Below are 18,925 nucleotides of genomic sequence, written 5' to 3'. Positions count from 1 at the left end.
GTTTCCCCGCATTGCTTAGGGTTTTAATTTTTAAGCATGTAAACTTCCTCTGTATGCATTCCACCAACCTATTCTCATATTTGAAGACACCTCTTTAATTGTGAGAGGAAGGCCAAAATAAGTGTCAAGTAAGCTTGCCTCCTAGCATTCCAGAATTCTAATAATTTTTCTCCTCTGGTCATTGTCTGTATTAAAAAAAATATGCTTTGTTTTTTTGATAATTTATGCATTGACCTGAAACCTTATGATAATGGTTAAGAAGGATCTTCCAAGACCTTGCTTCATGAACATAAGATAGGCCAAACAAGAAGGTGTCATCGACAAATTATTGGAGCACCTGCGAGGGGCTTGAGTAGGTAGGTCTTATGCCTTTTTATCTTGCCTAAACCGTTAGGGGCTTTAAGTTTCTCCCAAGCACCTCCACCATAATGATGAATAAGTAGGGAGATAGGGGTCTCCTTGCCGATGACCTTGAGAGGTGGTAAAAAAACTACCTAGGATCCCATTCAATAGGATTGAGAATTAGATGGTGTTAATTGTGACCATGATTATTCTAACAAAATTCTCTTTGAATCCTAACTTGGTCAGAATATCAACAAAAAATTCCCTCCTTACTTTATCATAGGCCTTAAATATGCCAAGTTTCAGAGCCATACCTAGGTTACCACACTTCTTGATGGAATGGATCACCTCGTGGTTGGTAATGACCACATCCATTATTTGTTTTCCAAGGACAAATCCATTTTGGTAGAGACCTATAAATTTATCAAGCAGGGGTTTAACATGGTTCACCAAGACCTTGGAGAGGATCCTATAAACCATGTTGTAGAGGCTTATGGTTTGAATTCCTCAAGATGTCTCGGTTCATCAATCTTTGGTATTAACACAATGAAGGTCTCATTAAGTTCCTTAAGCAACTTGCTTGTTCTCAGAAAGTCTGAAGTAGCTTGAGATATATCATACTTGGCAATGTCCCAAAACTCTTGAAAGAATGTAGGGGGAAACCCATTTGGCCCTAGGGCTTTGAACTAGTTCATACTAAACATGACTTTTTTCACTTGCTCTTCCATAACCTTGACCTGAGTGCTAATATTGGTTTGATTTGGCAAGGGATTTTAGATCTCCTAAAAGCATTTATAGACCCAATTCTCCATCTCACCCTCCGATATTTCTTGATCATTACTATCCACCAATGGGCTAATGGTTTTCCTCTTTTTTCTTTTTGATGTGGACCTATGGAAGAAGGTTGTGTTACTATCGCCCTTCTCAAGCCACTGTACTCTTGATTGTTGCTTCCAAAAGACTTCCTCCCACTCTAACAAAACTTTCCACTTAGCTCGACATTCCTTCATGAGATGAATTACCACAAGCTAAATTAACTTGGAGAGACTCTAACTTCTTCTCATTCATCTTCATTTCCTTAACGATATTACCAAATGAAGATTGAATCCATCCTTTGACCTCTTTGTGGATCCTTTCTAGTTTACTAGTAATATAGAACATGGTTGAGCCTTGGACATGAGTGTTCCACCATCGGGTAATACACTCTTTGAACTTTGGGTGTGATAGCCACATAATCTCATACCTAAAGGGTCTTTGTCTACTTGTTTGGTTTTTCTTCCATGAGAATAACACAATAGAATGGTTAGAGATGGTCCTCGGGTATGCTGTTAAGGAGGTATGCGGGAGAATGTCCCAACTCGCTGAGATAAGAACACAATCAAGCCTCCTTGAATTAGGTTGTTCCCCAATCTTTTATTTGACCAGCTGAAAGGGGTTTCTTGAAGATCAATATTAATAAGACCATTCTACCCTAGGAAGCCCACCAAATTGTACATACTCTCAAAGAAGTACTCCAATGTGCCTACTTTTTTTGAGGGGTATAGGGGGGTGTTGAAATCTCCCATACACAAAATGTTCTCATGCCTCATAGATTTAGGAACTTTCATTGCCTCTTCCCAGATAGAAAGCCACCCATTTTGGGTGTTAGGGGCATAGAAATTAAACATGTTCCAGTTAAAAGTTTTGGAGACAAAGCCCATAAGTATGAAATGGGGGCTTAGTAGGATCTCTCTACCCATGACATTGTTTGTATTCCAAAGAGTCGCAATACCTCTTGAAGCACCCATCTCGACACTATAAGACAATTTTGCTCCTGGCCATATATCATTTGCCGCTCTAGAGAATGCGTGTGCCATCATTTTAACTTCTTGCAAAAGAATCATGTCCACTTTCAATTTGATGATCTTTTCTTTAACTTCATATTACTTCATGGGGCTATTAACCCCATGGAGGATCTCTCTACCCATGACATTGTTTGTATTCCAAAGAGTCACAATACCTCTTGAAGCACCCATCTCAACACTATAAGACAATTTTGCTCCTGGCCATATATAATTTGCCACTCTAGAGAATGCGTGTGCCGCCATTTTAACTTCTTGCAAAAGAATCATGTCCACTTTCAATAGGATGATCTTTTCTTTAACTTCATACTACTTCATGGGGCTATTAACCCCTCTCACATTCTATGATGTTATCTTCATCATTTTTGCATTAGGATGTCATCTAGGGTCTTATGTCTCCCCTGTGCTATATCTTTGACTATCTCCTTTCATCGGAGGTTCTTGGTTGGGGGTCTCCCCACTTTCATAGTCATCCCAACATATCAACTTTGTTTCCACTCCTTAATTTCCTTTAGAAAATGGTGCATCCAACATCATTGTCCATGTTGCAACCATTAGCTCCAGTTTGGATGGGGGAATGAACTTCAACAATACTTGGGAGGGAAACCACTAGGGTACTGTCCATAAAAGGTGAGTTGTTCCTTTTTGTGGGGGAGATGTTGCACGGTTCTATGGACTGGGAGCTCCTGCCCTCATTCAAGAATTTCAAAAAACTATTCTTTGGTCCCCCCATTTGTTGTGTGATCGGCTTGATCTGTGATGCATCAATCTCCCCTTGCTCGAGTTCAGGAGCTACATCGCCCTCTCTCATAGAGGTATTGCTAGCAATCTCCCTCTCTTCTAGGATAGTAGTATTTCGTATCTTAGGGGCCTTCTAGATATCTCTTCTTTTCCTTGGTTCGTTCTTCATCCTTCTTCATAGGTCTCTCATTCTTACTTGAAGAATTAGTAGCCACCATCTCCATGCTCTTTGGAGACTCCGTGTTGACCTGGTCTTGGTCTGTTCTTCATCCTTCTCTGCAGGTCTCTCATTCTTACTTGAAGAATTAGCAGCCACCATCTCCATGCTCTTTGGAGACTCCGTGTTGACTTGGTCTTTTGTTTTTGAAGTCTTCGAGCATTCCACCACTACAATTCTAGGTGAGGACAATTTTTTCGTAAGCTTCTCATTATGCCTACAGTCCAAAACCAAGTGGCCAAAAATATTGCAGTTTTAGCAGAAGGGTGTAGCGTTCTTGTATAGAATCAATTGTGACCAAACACCCCATTTCGATTTCAGAGCCACTGCGGTTGGCAAGGGTTTATTTATCCCCACATTCACACATATTCTAGCAAAGCCCATTTTGGTCTTGGAACTAGTAGTTAGGTCAACCTTGACGAAGGGTCCAAAAGAGTCTCCAATCCACCTGAACACTCTCTTATCCCAGAATTTGAGAGGGAGCCCCCGTAATCTGACCCAAATAGGTGTGAACCTAAATAGCTCAACGTAATGGGAAAACCTCATTTTCTATGTAGTGAGCATCAATAGATGTTTACCATAGTGCCAAGAGCCCATCAGGACAATGTTTCGGTCTGCTTCGATTTTGAATCTAAATGGGAGCTTGCCATCGTAAAGACTGTCATCAATCTAGACAGTCTCCATCTAGAAGAGTACTATTTCCTAACCACGTGTGTCTACATTATGTTGGAAAAAATCAAAATTTCCAATGAGTCTCAAGAAGAGTCCAAAGGAAATCAAATCAACCACAACGTCTGAGGGTGAAATCTCCAGCCTTGTTCCACTTGAAACCACCTTAGGTTTCTCCCTAGAATCCACATGAATCTTGGATCCAACAAGAACATCCAACCAGTTTGGTTTCAGGGAAGCAAAAATTTTGTGACCCACATCTTCCATGGGATACCTTAGAGGGAGGGCACCCATACAGGCCAAATCATCAGGGTTGTCAATTGACTCAGCAGGGTTGGGATCTTGAGCAAAACATGACTCCTCGTAGACATTCAGGGTTTTTGTAGAGAGGACTAAAAGAAGGTTTGGACAAGCCTGAACTAGACTTGAGGGAAGTTGGGGGCTCCAATCCCTCAAGGGATTTGAAGTCATGCACCAAAGTTGTAGGCAGGTGTGGAGGCGGGAAGCTGGAGAATGTTAAAACATTTAAATATTTGCAGAATGTTCTTCTTTAATTTTTACTTCTGCCCACCAACAAAAATACAACACATATACAATACAATGATTTTGCACAACACACTTGTCAAATGAAAGCCATAGCTAGGGTTTTAAAACCATTCTGAATGCTTCTTTTTCTCTACATATATGCGAAGGCGTATGCCCATTTTTGCAATGACTAGGGCAATGAATTTGGGTTTGAAATCAGCATCAACCTTGAACCAAAACTCGCTCAACACACTAGCATATTCACGGCCCAACCAGGAACACAGAGTATCTAAAAACATTCTTCCTCTCAACATGGAGTGACCAATCTTCATCCTACTTTAGCCATCTCTCTAACATAAATTCTAAATAGTCAGTCTACTAAACAGTCTCTATCCTTCCCATAGTGTAAGGGTGATAAGACACTGGCACCCACTTGCCCACCATTGTTGCATTAGGTAGAACATCATCTTGGAAGGCCTCTTTTGCATCAGCTAGAACAGATAGATATAGTCGCATGGTTTCACAAATAAAGATGTGTAAATACTTTATATATCTCAATTCCTCAAAATGAGAAAACTATTTTCGCATCTAGTTTCCCGCCTTAACTTAGCAAATGACAATGACATGTAAACTTACATCTCACCAACTGAGATTGTCATTAACAGTGACCGAAGAGCATAGTGTCATTTATTTTAGATACGTACCATTTTAAAATCAATGGTTCTATGTGCTGCAATGGTCATCCATGTCCCTAGACGAATAGGGGCCATTGGTCTCAAAATTCAACTCATCCATCTCTAATAGGGAAACTTTAGCATAACATAATGTTTGTTACTGTAACCAATGAAATCAAACTCATTAGTTTTGAAATAGAAAAATTCCACATCCTCATGTTCCCCCAACATTTCAACATATCAGAGTATCACCTTTTGAATGCACTAGTGTGTCTTTGGATGACTCATGAATCTTAAGATTAAACTACATTATATAGGATGTTTGATGTTGTAGGGGGTAGAAGCAAGGAGTTGGGTCGCAATTTCGCAGAAGTCTGTGGATTGAGATCGTACTCTTTTAGGGCACCCGATTCTAAATTTAAAAAACGAGCACCCTTTTTTAAAAAATCGGGTACCTATTTTTGAAAATATAAAAAATTTAAATTTTTAGAAACGAGTACCCGTTTTTGAAAAGTAAGAAATGGGTACTTGTTACCCATTTTTTACTTTTAAAAAACGAGTCCCTGTTACCCGTTTTTTAAAACCCGTTTCAAAAAATTTAAAATTTTATCTTTTGGGGGGGGATTTTTTAATGCCGATTTGACTTTTTCAAAACGGGTAGCCATTTTTTAATTTAAATAATGGCTACCTGTTTCTTACAACATTGGGCGAGAAATTTTTTTCTCCTACTTCGGATTTTGGTTCGGGATAGGCTTGGTGAGAGCTTTGACCTCTCAAGATTTGGCTAAGGCGTTGAATTGACAAATTCATGCCTTGCCATAATTTTTAGAGGGTCTTCCCGATCAAATTTTTTTATAAAACAAAAATCCATTAGAGCTCTCATTGCCCTGATTTGAGAAATATAAATTTTTATAGTGTTATGATTTTATTTACTATTTTTGTATTATTTTTTAATGAAAGGTGGTACCAAAATGTAGAATAGTGAAATTCACTAAAACTTTAATAACTTTTTTATTATATCATTTTTTAAAAATTAATTTATATGTCATCAATCTACATACAATTCTTTTGAGGTTTAAAAAAAAAATGTTTGAAAAAAGTGAAATTTTGATCAAATTATGGTATTCGTATATGAGAGGTTTAAAAACTTACCTTTATAGTCAATTAATAATTAATAATAAAAAAATTATTCAATAAAAAATTAAGAAAAAATATTGTCATCAATCTTTAGGTGTATTAGGTAACTCCCTTTAAAAGGATTTATGAAAATTCATTTATTTGAGTTAAATTATGGTGTTCACATGAGTGTGGTATGGTCTTGAAACAAACATTTTGAAAAAGTGGTTTTTAAAGATCCATACCAAAAACAAAATCTATCATATGGGTATACAAATAAATTACATATCTAAAAATTAGATTTTGAACACAAATTTTTTTTTTCTGAAATATTTTTATATTCAATCTCTAAATGTCTCAAATTTTGACATCAATTAACAAGAAATTTCAAAAATAAGAAAAACATTTCCACTTTTTGCCCAAAAGTGAGACCCAACTTCTTGCACTTACCCTAGGCATTAGATACATTGGACTCCCTATCAGTCTAATGAATAAAATTGAATCGAAATTAGACTTGTCATTATCTCCTTTGCTATGTTTTGTTCAAAGGCATTGTCTCAAGATACTTGGATATATAATATATTAAATGCTTCTAAACATAGAGATAAGCTTATAGCACTCCGCTCAAACGTGGACGACATGTATACTTAAATATATAATATATTATATAAAATAATACAATCATGCATAAATCCTTCTATGATTGATGCAATGCAATACTGCGTTACTTTTTCATTTTTCAAGTCGATTTTTCAGTTTTTCATTTTTTGTTTTTGGTGTTGTGTAGGTTTTTAAATGCTTCAAAACATAAAGGTAACCTTATAGAACTCCGCTCAAGATGGGCGTCCTAAGCTTAGCGATAAATGTTTTTAAATGCTTCAAAACATAAATGCAAATATGGGCGTCCTAAGCTTAGCGATAAATGTGGAAACGAAATCTCTTTTGGAGACCAGTCCCAATGTTCCCTCCGTCAACGTCCAACAATCCAACCAGCCACAAATTCCCCCTGTCCATCATGCAGGTAAAGTACATCCACTACCTAAATATTTAACAATGGGCTGTTTTGTTTTAACAACATGAATGACAATATTTTCTAACGTTTCTGGTTCGTTTTAAATGTGAAGCAGTTGGCATACAAGAGCAGGTTGGTGAAGTTGTTAAACTCCTCCAATGGGAAAACGACAGTGCGCCTTCTCTAGCAGTGGTTGTGCACGGATTCGGTGGATCCGGCAAGACCACTTTGGCAGATGCAGTCTATCATTCCTTGACAGACAAACTCACTGGTTGGAAATATTCCAAGATTGTTCTCATCGAAAACTTGGAAGAACGTCCCGATGTAAAAACACTGCAGTGCAATATTCTGCAGGATTTGACTGGCAAAAAAGAAGAATTAAGAGACTTGGAGTGTGGACGGCAGAGGCTGAAAAAAGTAATGGAAAATGAATCCGTATTTTTGTACATCGATAACACCTTGTTCAAAAGACCTCTTCAAGAGCTTCTACCCAGAGATATAACAGGTCCTAAGAAACTGCGGTTGCTTTTAACTGCTAGGGTAATATTTTTCTCAGATGTAATGCAGGATCGCGGGATTAAATATGAAGAATATCAGATAGAGCCCCTTCCTCTTGACGCAGCCATTCAAGTGCTAAGCACAAAAATAGATCGAGAAAGAGACATTAACTCCCTTTTGGAAAAAAGACCCAATCTAAAGGTGATCGCCGAGAAATGCAGCAGCTGTCCTCTGTTTCTCGAAACCGTGGGTGGATTTCTCCAAAGACGAAAGAATGAAGTTGAAGCCTATAAAAGAGTATTAAAATGGCTGGAAAGTGGAGAGTCTTTCAGTGGGCATAAGAGGGAAGGTTTCGATGAAAGTACAATCATGTTTGCGTATGATCAGCTTGGAACGAGTGTTCAGGAAGCCTTTCTTGACATTTGCTCCTTCTTCAATGGTTGGGACTGGGAAGATGTTGCGCACATTGTTGGGGAGGAAGAAATGAAATGCTTGCACGAGGGAGCTCTCATTAAAAGAAAACAAGAAAGATCTTGGGATGATAAAATACTTTCCAAGGTAGTTATCCATGATCTTCTTCTTAGTGTTGGGCGTCATAAATCAAAAGACAACCGCTTTCGAACTCCCGAAGAGTTCACTAAATTCTTGCAGAAAGAAGGAAAGGTACCAAAAAAACTAAATATTTATAAATGAAGGAAGTAGAGTTGTGTAATTTTCAGGGTAAGTACCACTTCATTTGTTTTAATAGTGTGATATGAATATGAACAGAGTCATTCTCAAGTAAAAGGAGTGTGGCTGACACATACGGGCGAATTTCGAGGTCCAATTGATATACGTGCAGAGGTGCTGGACGAAATGAGCGGGTCTCTGAGAGTATTTGCTATGGGGGAATGGACTCTTGTGGAAGGAAGATGCAGTAAAAGCTTTGGTGAACTGAGATTTCTTAAAGCTGAGCCAGGGTCTGATCTGCCCATGGATTTATCAAAGCTCTCTCGTTTAACTTACATCAGTTGTAATTGGAAGGAGAACATAAAATCGAGTGAGCACTTGAAGGCAAGTGGTTCTTTCGCTGTGGCTTTTTACGTCTAACTATTGGTATTTTTTCGAATCAATATATTTTTGTCTTGATAGAAACATATTTTCATATTTTATTTTCCACTAACTAATCGAAAGTGCAGGGTATGCCGCAATTAAAAGTGGCGCATGTTACAGAATTCCCTAGAACCTGTAATTCAAGTGAAATCTCAGAACTCGGTTATTTTAGAAAACTGCGGGTGTTGGCTCTAAGTAATTTTGAGGGTAAAGAGATCCCAGATTTAGTCAACTTGGGTCATCTCAGGAAGCTAGACCTGTCATACAGCCACCGACTTTTGCAATTACCGGGATCGCTTGGGAAACTCACATCATTAGAAGAGTTATACTTGAGTTACTGTACAAGCTTGGAGCATTTACCACTGGGATTTGGCAAACAGAATACCCTTGTTGTTCTTGATTTGCAAGTCTGTAAGGGTTTAAAGGAGCTTCCGATGGACTTTGTGAACCTTTCCAACTTACAGCGCCTCAACCTAGAGTTTTGCAAGAGTCTACGAGTGCTTCCAAGCAGTTTCGAGAAACTTGCTTCCTTACAGTATCTAAATTTGAAAAGTTGCTCTGAGCTGATCAGCCTTCCAGAACGGCTAGGAGATTTGACACGCTTAACAGAGATATATTTTAGTGAATGCACAGAGCTGACTAGTCTTCCACAAAGCCTGGGAGGGCTGTCCTCTCTGTTGATGTCGAAGATGTCTTTTAAAAAATGCTCCAGTTTGACAGTGCTGCCAGAAGAAACCTCGTGGCTTTCAAAGATGACAAAAATTTCATTTAAAGAATGTGAAAGCATTGAAGAACTGTGCAGTGATTTTCATCGTCTTGATGCTTTGAGAATATTGAAAATGTGTGGGTGCAGGAGCTTGTCTACACTGCCTCAAGGCTTTGGTAAACTAAAAAGTTTGCAAGACTTGGATTTATCTGGATGTGATAACTTAAAGAAATTGTGCGATGACTTCCATTGCCTTGCAGAGTTGAAAGTGTTGAATTTGGCCAGATGCCGCGGTATAACCAAACTACCTGATCATTTTGGCGAATTAAAATGTTTACAAGACTTGGATTTATCAAAATGTAAAAGCTTAAGGGAATTGTGCAGCAACTTCCACCGCCTTGAAGAATTGAGAGTGCTGGATTTGTCCAGATGCCGCAGTTTGACCAAACTACCTGATCATTTTGGCGAATTAAAAAGTTTGCAAGACTTGGATTTATCTGGATGTGATAACTTAAAGAAATTGTGCGATGACTTCCACCGCCTTGCAGAGTTGAAAGTGTTGAATTTGGCCAGATGCCGCGGTATAACCAAACTAGCTGATCATTTTGGCGAATTAAAAAGTTTACAAGACTTGGATTTATCAGAATGTGATAGCTTAGGGGAATTGTGCAGCAACTTCCACCGCCTTGAAGAATTGAGAGTGCTGGATTTGTCCAGATGCCGCAGTTTGACCAAACTACCCAATTCTTTTGGTGAACTACAAAGATTGCAAACTCTAAATTTATCCCAATGCTCTAAATTAGAGGAATTGTGCAACGACTTCCATTTCCTTAAAGAGTTGAAAGAGCTGGATATGTCCGGATGCAACAGTTTAACCAAACTATCCGATTCTTTTGGCCAGCTACGTTGCTTGGAGAAAGCAGATTTCGGAGGATGCTCTAACTTAGCTAAGCTTTCTGACGATTTCCAGAATCTCCCATCATTGCTGATATTAGACCTTTCAAATTGTAAAAGATTGGGTGAGGAATGGATGGATCGTGTGGGGGCCACTCAGAGTTTGTTGTACGTAGACATTTCTGGAAGTGAAGCGATGACTCAACGGTGGGAGCGAATGCAAAGGCAAAAGCAAGAATGGCATTTTGTTGTGGAAACAGATTCGTTCTCTGAGCCAAGAGTAGGTTTTTATTTGTCCATTTAAATTTTGATGCTGTTTGTTCTTTAGATGATCATTAAAAGTAGAAGTTGTCTTCATTTTTACAGAGGCTTATAATCATTTTAGAAGCTGAGTTTAATTTCCTAAAAATCATCGTTAAAAATACTAAACTCATTTATAAATCTCTGAGCTTGTCAAATTTTTTAAGCAATTTGTTAATAAAAGACATTAGAGATATAAGCACTTGCTAGAAATCCTATATATTTCTAGAGATTGCCTAACTTATTTCTACTGTTTATTTTTAGGATTGGTCGACAAGTCGCATGGGTCCTTCAGAAAAACAGAGGGATTTTGTCTTAGATAAGATTATATGGAAGATATTTAGTACAGAAGGGTCATCCTCGCTCCCATCGGATGTTCGTCTTGTATTGATCACTCAGTCAGATTGGTCATCTGTAATACCAAATGAGTTTATAATGGCACTAAACAACTTGAAGCTTCTGGAAAAGTGTAGCTCCGAGTCATTGAAAATTATATATGTTGGCCGAGAATTCAATGCACTCCCATCAGAGGTGGCCGACAGAATTGTGGCCCATGCAAATTCCACCTCATGGATTGACTCGGTCAGAAATTGTTTTCATGACGTGCTTCCGCATTCCTTCGACTCCTCCCTCGGTGTATTTGCCACCACTACTGATGTTGGAGAAAGAGGTACTGTAAAATGGAAAGACATATCCTATATCGTGGAAGAGAATGGAGTGGAATTTCTCGCAAGACATCCACGAGATGGCAATACTAAATTGCTTAGGAAATTGTGTGAGACATTAGAAAACGGGTTTCTTCTACGAAAAAATGTAAAGGATCTACACAAAAATGAAAAGGTTCTCATCATTCTAGTATAGGTTCTTTAATTTTATTTATAATAAAAGTTGATCTATTTATTTAAATATTATTTTTTAAACGACTGAATAATTAAGAATCATATAAATAATCTTTTTAATTTTATGTCAAAATGATGTGCAGGTGGAAGTGGAGGACTTAGAGGGCAAATTGGTCTTGCTTTTCAGAAAGCATTCTTCTATGGAAGATAAACTTAAGATTTTAGCATTGGAAGATGTGTATCTGAAGCTCCAAACAAGTTCTGACTATCGAGCTGAAGTGGTCTGGATTCCGAAATTGGAATCATATGACAATCCTAAGGAGTACATAAAAGCTGCTGCAAGGGCTCCCTGGCCGATGGTCCCCAACCCGTGGTCAGTCAACAAAGAGAATTGGAGTACAGATTGTTTAGGTTATGGAGAAGGGCTGGTAGTAGTCGATGAGAAGGGAAGCGTATCAAACAAGGATGCAATGCCGATGATATTGAGGTGGGGGATAAATGCGTACCCATTCTCTGCATCACGGGAAGAGGAACTGAGAGACGCACAATGGAAGGAGTTCAACTCCAGCTCTCAATCCAGCTTGCAATTTATTTTTCAGAATGTGGAGCACTTTCAGTTGAAGGTAAGATTCTATTATTCACTTAAAATGTTATTTGAATACATAAAATCATTTCCCCTCAACGCGATCATCTAAATATATGATAAGTCACACAAAAAAGATGTCTTTTCACCACTAATTAAATGGATTCACAGGATCTTTATTTCCTATGTATCATCCATTGTCATAATTTGTGTTGTGATGGCAGGCAAGGGAGGCGCTTCGTCGTGGAGAAATGATATTTATGTGCGTGGGCTCAATTAGCGATATGGTGGAGTTCCTGCCAGAGTTGAATAAGGCATTGAAAAAGCTGGAAAATGCAGTCGTCCAAGTCTTCTACGTTGGGAAATGTGTCCGATATTCCTGCGGAACAACACGTTTCTTCGCTGAAGAAGAAGAGCATGAAATGAAAAGAAAAGAAATGGACAGGGTTACAAGCCTCTCTCTGTGTGATGCTTACAAGTTTTGGGAGCACGCCAAGTGTTTGTGGGATGAGTTAAAGGGGAAGGGTGTTGACAAAAGGATTGCGCAGGTGAGAAGCATGGTACTGGCTTTTCTTAGTGCATGGAGACGGGAGATAGGTATAGTGGCAGTGGATGAAAATGGGGAGATGATGAACGGGCAGGCAGAAGAATTGGTGCGGCTGCTGTGCCAAAGTGAAGCGGAGGATGAGCATCAAAAATTGATGGGTGAGATCAAAAGTGAAGGATTTAGCGACGTCCTTCGCAGGAGATGGAGAGACGGGAGAATTCATCCCAAACACGATCCACATCATCCACTGGTTCCCGGAGGAGGAGGTTTTTGGGACTGGAAGTCCAGATGTGATGTATGTTCCAAGGACATGTGGGGCATATTTTATCGATGTAGTGTATGTGAGAAGTATAAAATGTGCCAATATTGTTTTAAATGCTAACTTGGCATTTTAATAGATAGGGAAAAAATACTTTGTTTATTATTTACTTAGTCGTTAGCTTATTGTTTGTTGAGGTCGGTAAGGAGGCCGCAGACATCAACCAGATTCATGCACATTTATGATTATATAAGTTGAATTTTATAAAACTATATTTTTAATCTTTTTCAAATTTTACAGAATTTTTAAATTTTGTAAAATTTATTTTTTGCGTTTATAATTTGATTTGTTTATTATTAATTTTTTAAAAATAGATTACTTTATGTTAAATTTTTCTAAAGACAAATAATGTTAGGATATTAATATTTTGTTTTGAATTTTAAATAGATCACTTTATGCTAAGTTTTTCTAGAGATAAATAATATTATAGCCTGATTGATATATATATATATATATTGAATTTTAAATAAATTACTTTATGCTAAGTTTTTCTAGAGACAAATAATATTAGGCTGATATTAATATTTTTGTTTGAATTGTGTTGAACTAATAATGTATACTTTCATATTTGTGAATTATTAGTTGGAAATTTATCTTTGGATTAAATTATTTAATGTTTATTTTAATTTATAGATCATTTTATTTATTCAATTATTTTATATTAGTAAGATAGTTATCTTTGAATTAATTCTACATTCTAATTGGTTTTTAAATTTCTTGACTAAAAAATAACTATGTACTAAATGGAATGTTCACAATCTTATTTTTACAATTTATTATTGACAATTAACATCATTATGAAGGTAGATAGCAGACAATTCTTTTTTAATTTTTTTATCTTAATTTTTTTTTTCTACATGATAGAGAAATCAATTTACAAATATATATGTGAAAATAGTGAGTAATGGGTTTTGTCAATAATAGACATGCAAATGTATTAGAACATTCAAGAAGAGAATTAAAAGTAGGTCATGAATAAGATGACAGATTTTCATGTAAGTTAATATTTCCAATGAATTTAATCTTTGATGCCAAATAATAGTAGTGGGAATGTATCAAATCTTCAAGAAAAAAAACTCATTTCTAAGTAGGCTAGGAATAAGATAACTTGTGATAAATTCTTTGAGATGTTATCACTTCATTGAATTTTATCTTTGGTGTTCAGATAAAGCTAACTTTAAAATTGTTTAAGAAAGGAAAAGATCTAGATGAAATTGCAAAGAAATGCACATGATTTTTCCTGCACTATTTGTTTCTATTCTATTATAATGCATACCCAATGGTCGTATGTCATTATAACTAATTTGATTCCACCCAAGATTATTTAATTAAAAATATTATCATTAAAATGTTGGAAAGTAATTTGCGTATATTTTATACACTATTATTACCCTAGCCATTCAATCAATTCTTTTTTCCATAAGGCATGGACGAGAGATGGTTATTTATGATAGAAGTGCATTATTGAAACTAAAGTCTCTAGGGCTTGGTCCTAAATAGAATTTACAATGTAATATAAGTTCAAAAGCACACAAAAAGAAAAAGAAAATCTATAGATAGCACGTAACCACTTTTCACTGTGGATCATTCCCCTAGCTCATATTCCATAACTCAATTTCATTCCTTAATCCATGTGTAATGGTTTCCTCTGCTCTGTGTCGTACATCACAAAGATCACTATCTAAATCTTCATCTACAATTTTCTCTAGATAAGTGTAATAATGCTTGGGCCCTTTATTGTCCAATTACTGATATGATTTAAGAAGTAATGGTGGAGTCTTAGCATCATGTTCAAGACAGGTTGCAAAACTCTCACAATATACCACTTAAATGGTCTAGAATGCGACAATTTGGATAACATCATACTCAACATCTATTCCATAACAAGCAACTTAAACATCACATACTAAAGCTTTATTCCTAGGCTAGAAGTGTTAAATAGTCAAAATTGACTTATTTCTCTAAGCTTAATTTGTTCCTTAGAATGTGATTTTTAAGGGTGGCCAAATGACTTAAACATCACACATTAAGGCTTAATTCCTAGGTTAAAAGTGTTAAATAGTCAAAGTTAACTTATTTTTCCAAGCTTAATTTTTTCTTAGTATGTGATATGTAATGGTAGCTTTTTTGAAGTTTTAGTTGAGATTCTTCATTCATTACCAACAAATGAATATTCTCTTTTTCCTTGTTTTCTTCTAATATTTTTCAAACTTTTAGCATATAGTTAACAACACATCCAATATAATATATTTGTAAGGGAATTTATGCACTTTTTGGTGATTGTGCTACTTAAGACATTAGAAAATACCAATGGAGATATTAGATATCATACTTGGTGGGTTGACAACCTTAGAAAAAGAAATTTGATTATTTTGAAAGGAGTCATCAAATTGGAAAGTTTTTCTTATATATTACAATCCTTAAAAGGAAAATCAAGACTACCGTAGGTTCCTTTTAATTTCTTTTGTGGCATGTGCGATGTTCTTTTTCCATATGTACTTTCCCTTTATAATTTGACTTATCTAATTTATTATTATTTTATCTGAGATTTGCATTGAACAATTATGTTTGATTCTTTAGTTTTATTGATGATATCCTAAGATGCTTGATGATCTTATAATTAATTGGTGTTATTCCTTTTCTAACATACTAACTCTTTTTTTTTGAAGTTTAATGCAACAGACCACCATTAAACATCATGTGGAAAAAACTAAGCTTGAAAAAATAAGTCATCTTTTACTATTTAACACTTTCAACCTAAGTATTAAATTTTAATTTGTGAAACAAAAAACTTAAACATTACACACTAGGACTTGATTCCTACACTAGAAGTATTGATTAGTCAAAATCTAACAAAAATCTAACATTAAAACACCCACGCTCTAGAAATTAGTCCCTAGGCAGGGAACTAATGTTTTCATTTGACCCCTCACTATTAATTTGTGCAATTTGTACAATTTGTATTCTAAAGTTTGAAAAAAAATTATTTTTAAATTAATTTATTTTTACTAATTTTTGTTTCAATTGATTCTTTTCAATTTTCCTGGGTTTTTAAATTTTTTATCAATCCAAATTTTTTTTAAAAAAGATTAACATTAATGATGCATTAATTATATTGTCAGCTAGTTTACACCTGTTTTATTTATTAACATATGGTTAGCAATTGACACTAATACTCTGGACACACGTAAAGATGATGTGCATTACAATTTACACTCTGATGCACTTATACATGTTTGGATGCTACGAATGCTAGTCAAAATCAATACCCACTCCACATGAGATCTTCAACAACAAAGAAACTAATCGCCAACAAAAAAAATCTGACCTTCAATATTTGCACATGAAAGTAAAAAGCACACTAACCTAGGTGAACCAATAGGAACATTCAGGTGGACGGTAACACCGATACTCGAATTTCACATGCCCAAGGAAAAATGAAAACATCATAATTTTATGTCATGATAAATAGATTGACACCCTAACTAAATCAACGTAAATACATAGATAATAAGATCAAAACAATCAAATTGTAAAGGTAAAAATAAATTTTATTACAAAAATGACGACAAAAGGTAGAAATAAATTTTACTAAAATATTGAATGATTAAAAGAGATCAATAAATTATTAGCAAATAAGTTTGAAAAATAGAGGATTAGGAGATCAAAATCGTATATAGATATTTGAAAAAATAAAATTATTAATAGAAAATTTCACAAAATCAATCTCTTCTAAAAATTTAATACCATTAATAATAATATATAAATATTTAACAAAGAATATTAGAAATAGTTTATTCAAACCCACCAATCAGAAGTCTAAGAATGTTTTATTTTAAACCCGTTTAGAAGTCTATATAAGTTAAACCCCAATATGAGAAACCGTACATTCGTGGGGTAAACCTTATAAACTAGTTTAAGAACATCGTTCATATTTTACATATTTTATTTGATAAAATATTTTTAAAGAGAGAAATAAATCTTTCAAAAATAAAATTAAATAAACAAACATTTTTACAACCATCATTTCAAATATATATTTTAATTAGAGTAATAAATATTCATCATTTAAAATTACATGTTTTATTTAAAATATTTTATCGATTTTTTTCAATTAAGTATTATATTAATTAAAAACCTCACCATTTAAATATATATTATTTAGTTTAAATTGATTTACATTTAGAAGTATATATATATATATTTTTTAAAGTTCATTTTAATACATTTTTTTCAGATAAGTTAGTCATTTTTAGCATTAAAATTAAAAGGTTAAAATGATATTATTATTTTAAAAATATTTTATAACAAATTTAATTTCAAATTTCAAAATTAAAACTTAATAATAAATTATTTATTTTTTTTTTTTTAAAAATTACTTTTCTAGTTATATTAATGAAATTATTTTATTTTCGGTTTAAATTATTTCTAGTTATGGAAAAGATTTTAAAAATATTAAAAATGAGAATCATTAAATAAAACACAATCATTTACATTAGTAAAATACTTGTAATTTTATTTTTACAATCTAGTTGACCTGTTTATGGAGGACTTTAGAGATTATTTTTGAAGTTTCAAATTCAATTTCTTAACAAAATTCCCCTTCTTTTACATAAGACTCGAGCTCTCCAGAGCTCTTGTTTTAAAAGAACCAAGAAAAGATTGCAGATGACAACACCAAAAAAACCGAACAATACTCTACTGATATTGTGACTAGCAAAATCGGTTTTCTTCGATTAGTTCACAGAGAGCTTGGGGGAAGTGAGGTCTTTATATTGATTAAAAGGATGAAATGGCGGGCACCCGATGTCTAAATCCAAGGGTCGTCATATGCAGGCTCTGCCAATGGAAACCCTTCACACCAACATCTTTGGAACAATCTATGAAAGCACTCTGTTGTGATTCGAACTGGTGACTTCTGAAAGTGCTCTGCTGTGATTTGTACTGTTGACTTCTTTCTTATTAAGACGCTTATTTTGTAAGCCACAGTACATATCCTGAATATTTGGTTATTGCTAAAGTTATTGCTAAAGTTTAACAAACTTTCTATTTTAAAATTAATTTATGCTGATTTATTACCTTTTTTTAATTGGTCCATTACATTTTTGGTGGGTTTTATTTTATTTTTCCATTTCAAAAAATACAATATTTTCTAACATGCATTAATGAATTCATTAATTGCACTCTATCTTTTACATATTTGTGACAAGTGCATTACTAATTACAACTTTATCTTTTGTATATTTGTCACAAGTTCATAGAGTTATAAAATAATTACAACTTTATTTTTAGATATTTGTCACAAGTTGATTAGATTTATTAAAAAGTCATATTTTTATCTTTCACAACAAAAATAATGTCTTATCAATATTAATATCACAATTTTTAGTTTTGAATATAGTATTTAAAAATGTTAATATATTTTATATTATTTTAAAAATTGGTTTTATATAAATCAATAATTACTAAATTTGATTTTTCATTAAAATATATTATTGCTATTAAAAATTGTATTGCTTTATATATATAAACTTTACTATATATCAATTAAAAAAATTAAAAACAATTAATCTCCAAATTTAACTTATGTAATAAAATTCTAAAAATCTTAAATTTCTTAATTAAAACTCTATTCATTCAAATCTCACAATTTTACATTGCATTACATTATGTTTTATATTTTTAGACAATGGCTAGTCGCCACATTATTCTATAAAATTAAAATTTAAAATATTAACTAAAAATTTAAAGTAAATTTGCTAAAATTTATAACTTCTCTTTTCAAAACCATAATTTTAACAAATATTATGTCCAATTTGTTTCCCTAGAGGCAGGGACTCCAGCTCTCAAAGAGCTCTTGTTTCTAGTGATTTTATATACATGTATACTACATAGAATTTTACACGTATGCACGTAAACTGTTTGACAAATTGTCTGAGCACAAAACAAAATCATTAATTTAAATGGTTGTTGCGTATGTGCATAATTGGTATTTGAATGAAATTCTAGA

The 18,925-nt window shown here is 34.4% G+C and overlaps 2 protein-coding genes across 4 annotated transcripts in view; both read left to right on the top strand.

Moving 5' to 3' along the window:
• LOC149546942 (uncharacterized) overlaps positions 1-6,988 on the top strand; it is a 33,061-nt gene extending 26,073 nt beyond the window's left edge. The window contains exon 5 of the mRNA XM_089791442.1: positions 6,913-6,988. Within this exon, the coding sequence (XP_089647568.1) occupies positions 6,913-6,976 (64 nt within the window). The 3' untranslated portion in view covers positions 6,977-6,988. The remainder of the gene's footprint in view (positions 1-6,912) is intronic.
• Positions 6,989-6,998: 10 nt separating this feature from the next.
• Positions 6,999-13,147, top strand: LOC149546941 (uncharacterized). 3 transcript variants are annotated; one of them, XM_089791440.1, is made up of 7 exons: positions 6,999-7,146; positions 7,253-8,298; positions 8,404-8,688; positions 8,814-10,607; positions 10,892-11,467; positions 11,610-12,089; positions 12,274-13,147. In XM_089791440.1, exons 1-7 carry the CDS (start codon positions 6,999-7,001, stop codon positions 12,976-12,978), a joined length of 5,034 nt encoding a protein of 1,677 aa, XP_089647566.1. In that variant the 3' UTR covers positions 12,979-13,147. The 3 variants fall into 3 exon arrangements, with proteins under 3 accessions (XP_089647566.1, XP_089647567.1, XP_089647565.1); XM_089791441.1 differs by having other exon boundaries at positions 7,023-7,146; positions 7,250-8,298; positions 10,892-11,440; XM_089791439.1 differs by having other exon boundaries at positions 7,023-7,146; positions 7,250-8,298.
• Positions 13,148-18,925: the final 5,778 nt, after the last annotated feature.

Source organism: Cupressus sempervirens, chromosome 7, assembly GCF_028749045.1.
Source record: "Cupressus sempervirens isolate cs-2001-9-10 chromosome 7, ASM2874904v1, whole genome shotgun sequence".
NCBI lineage: Eukaryota > Viridiplantae > Streptophyta > Pinopsida > Cupressales > Cupressaceae > Cupressus > Cupressus sempervirens.
Note: the sequence above shows the minus strand (reverse complement) of the source record. Positions and strands in the feature narration are given on the sequence as shown.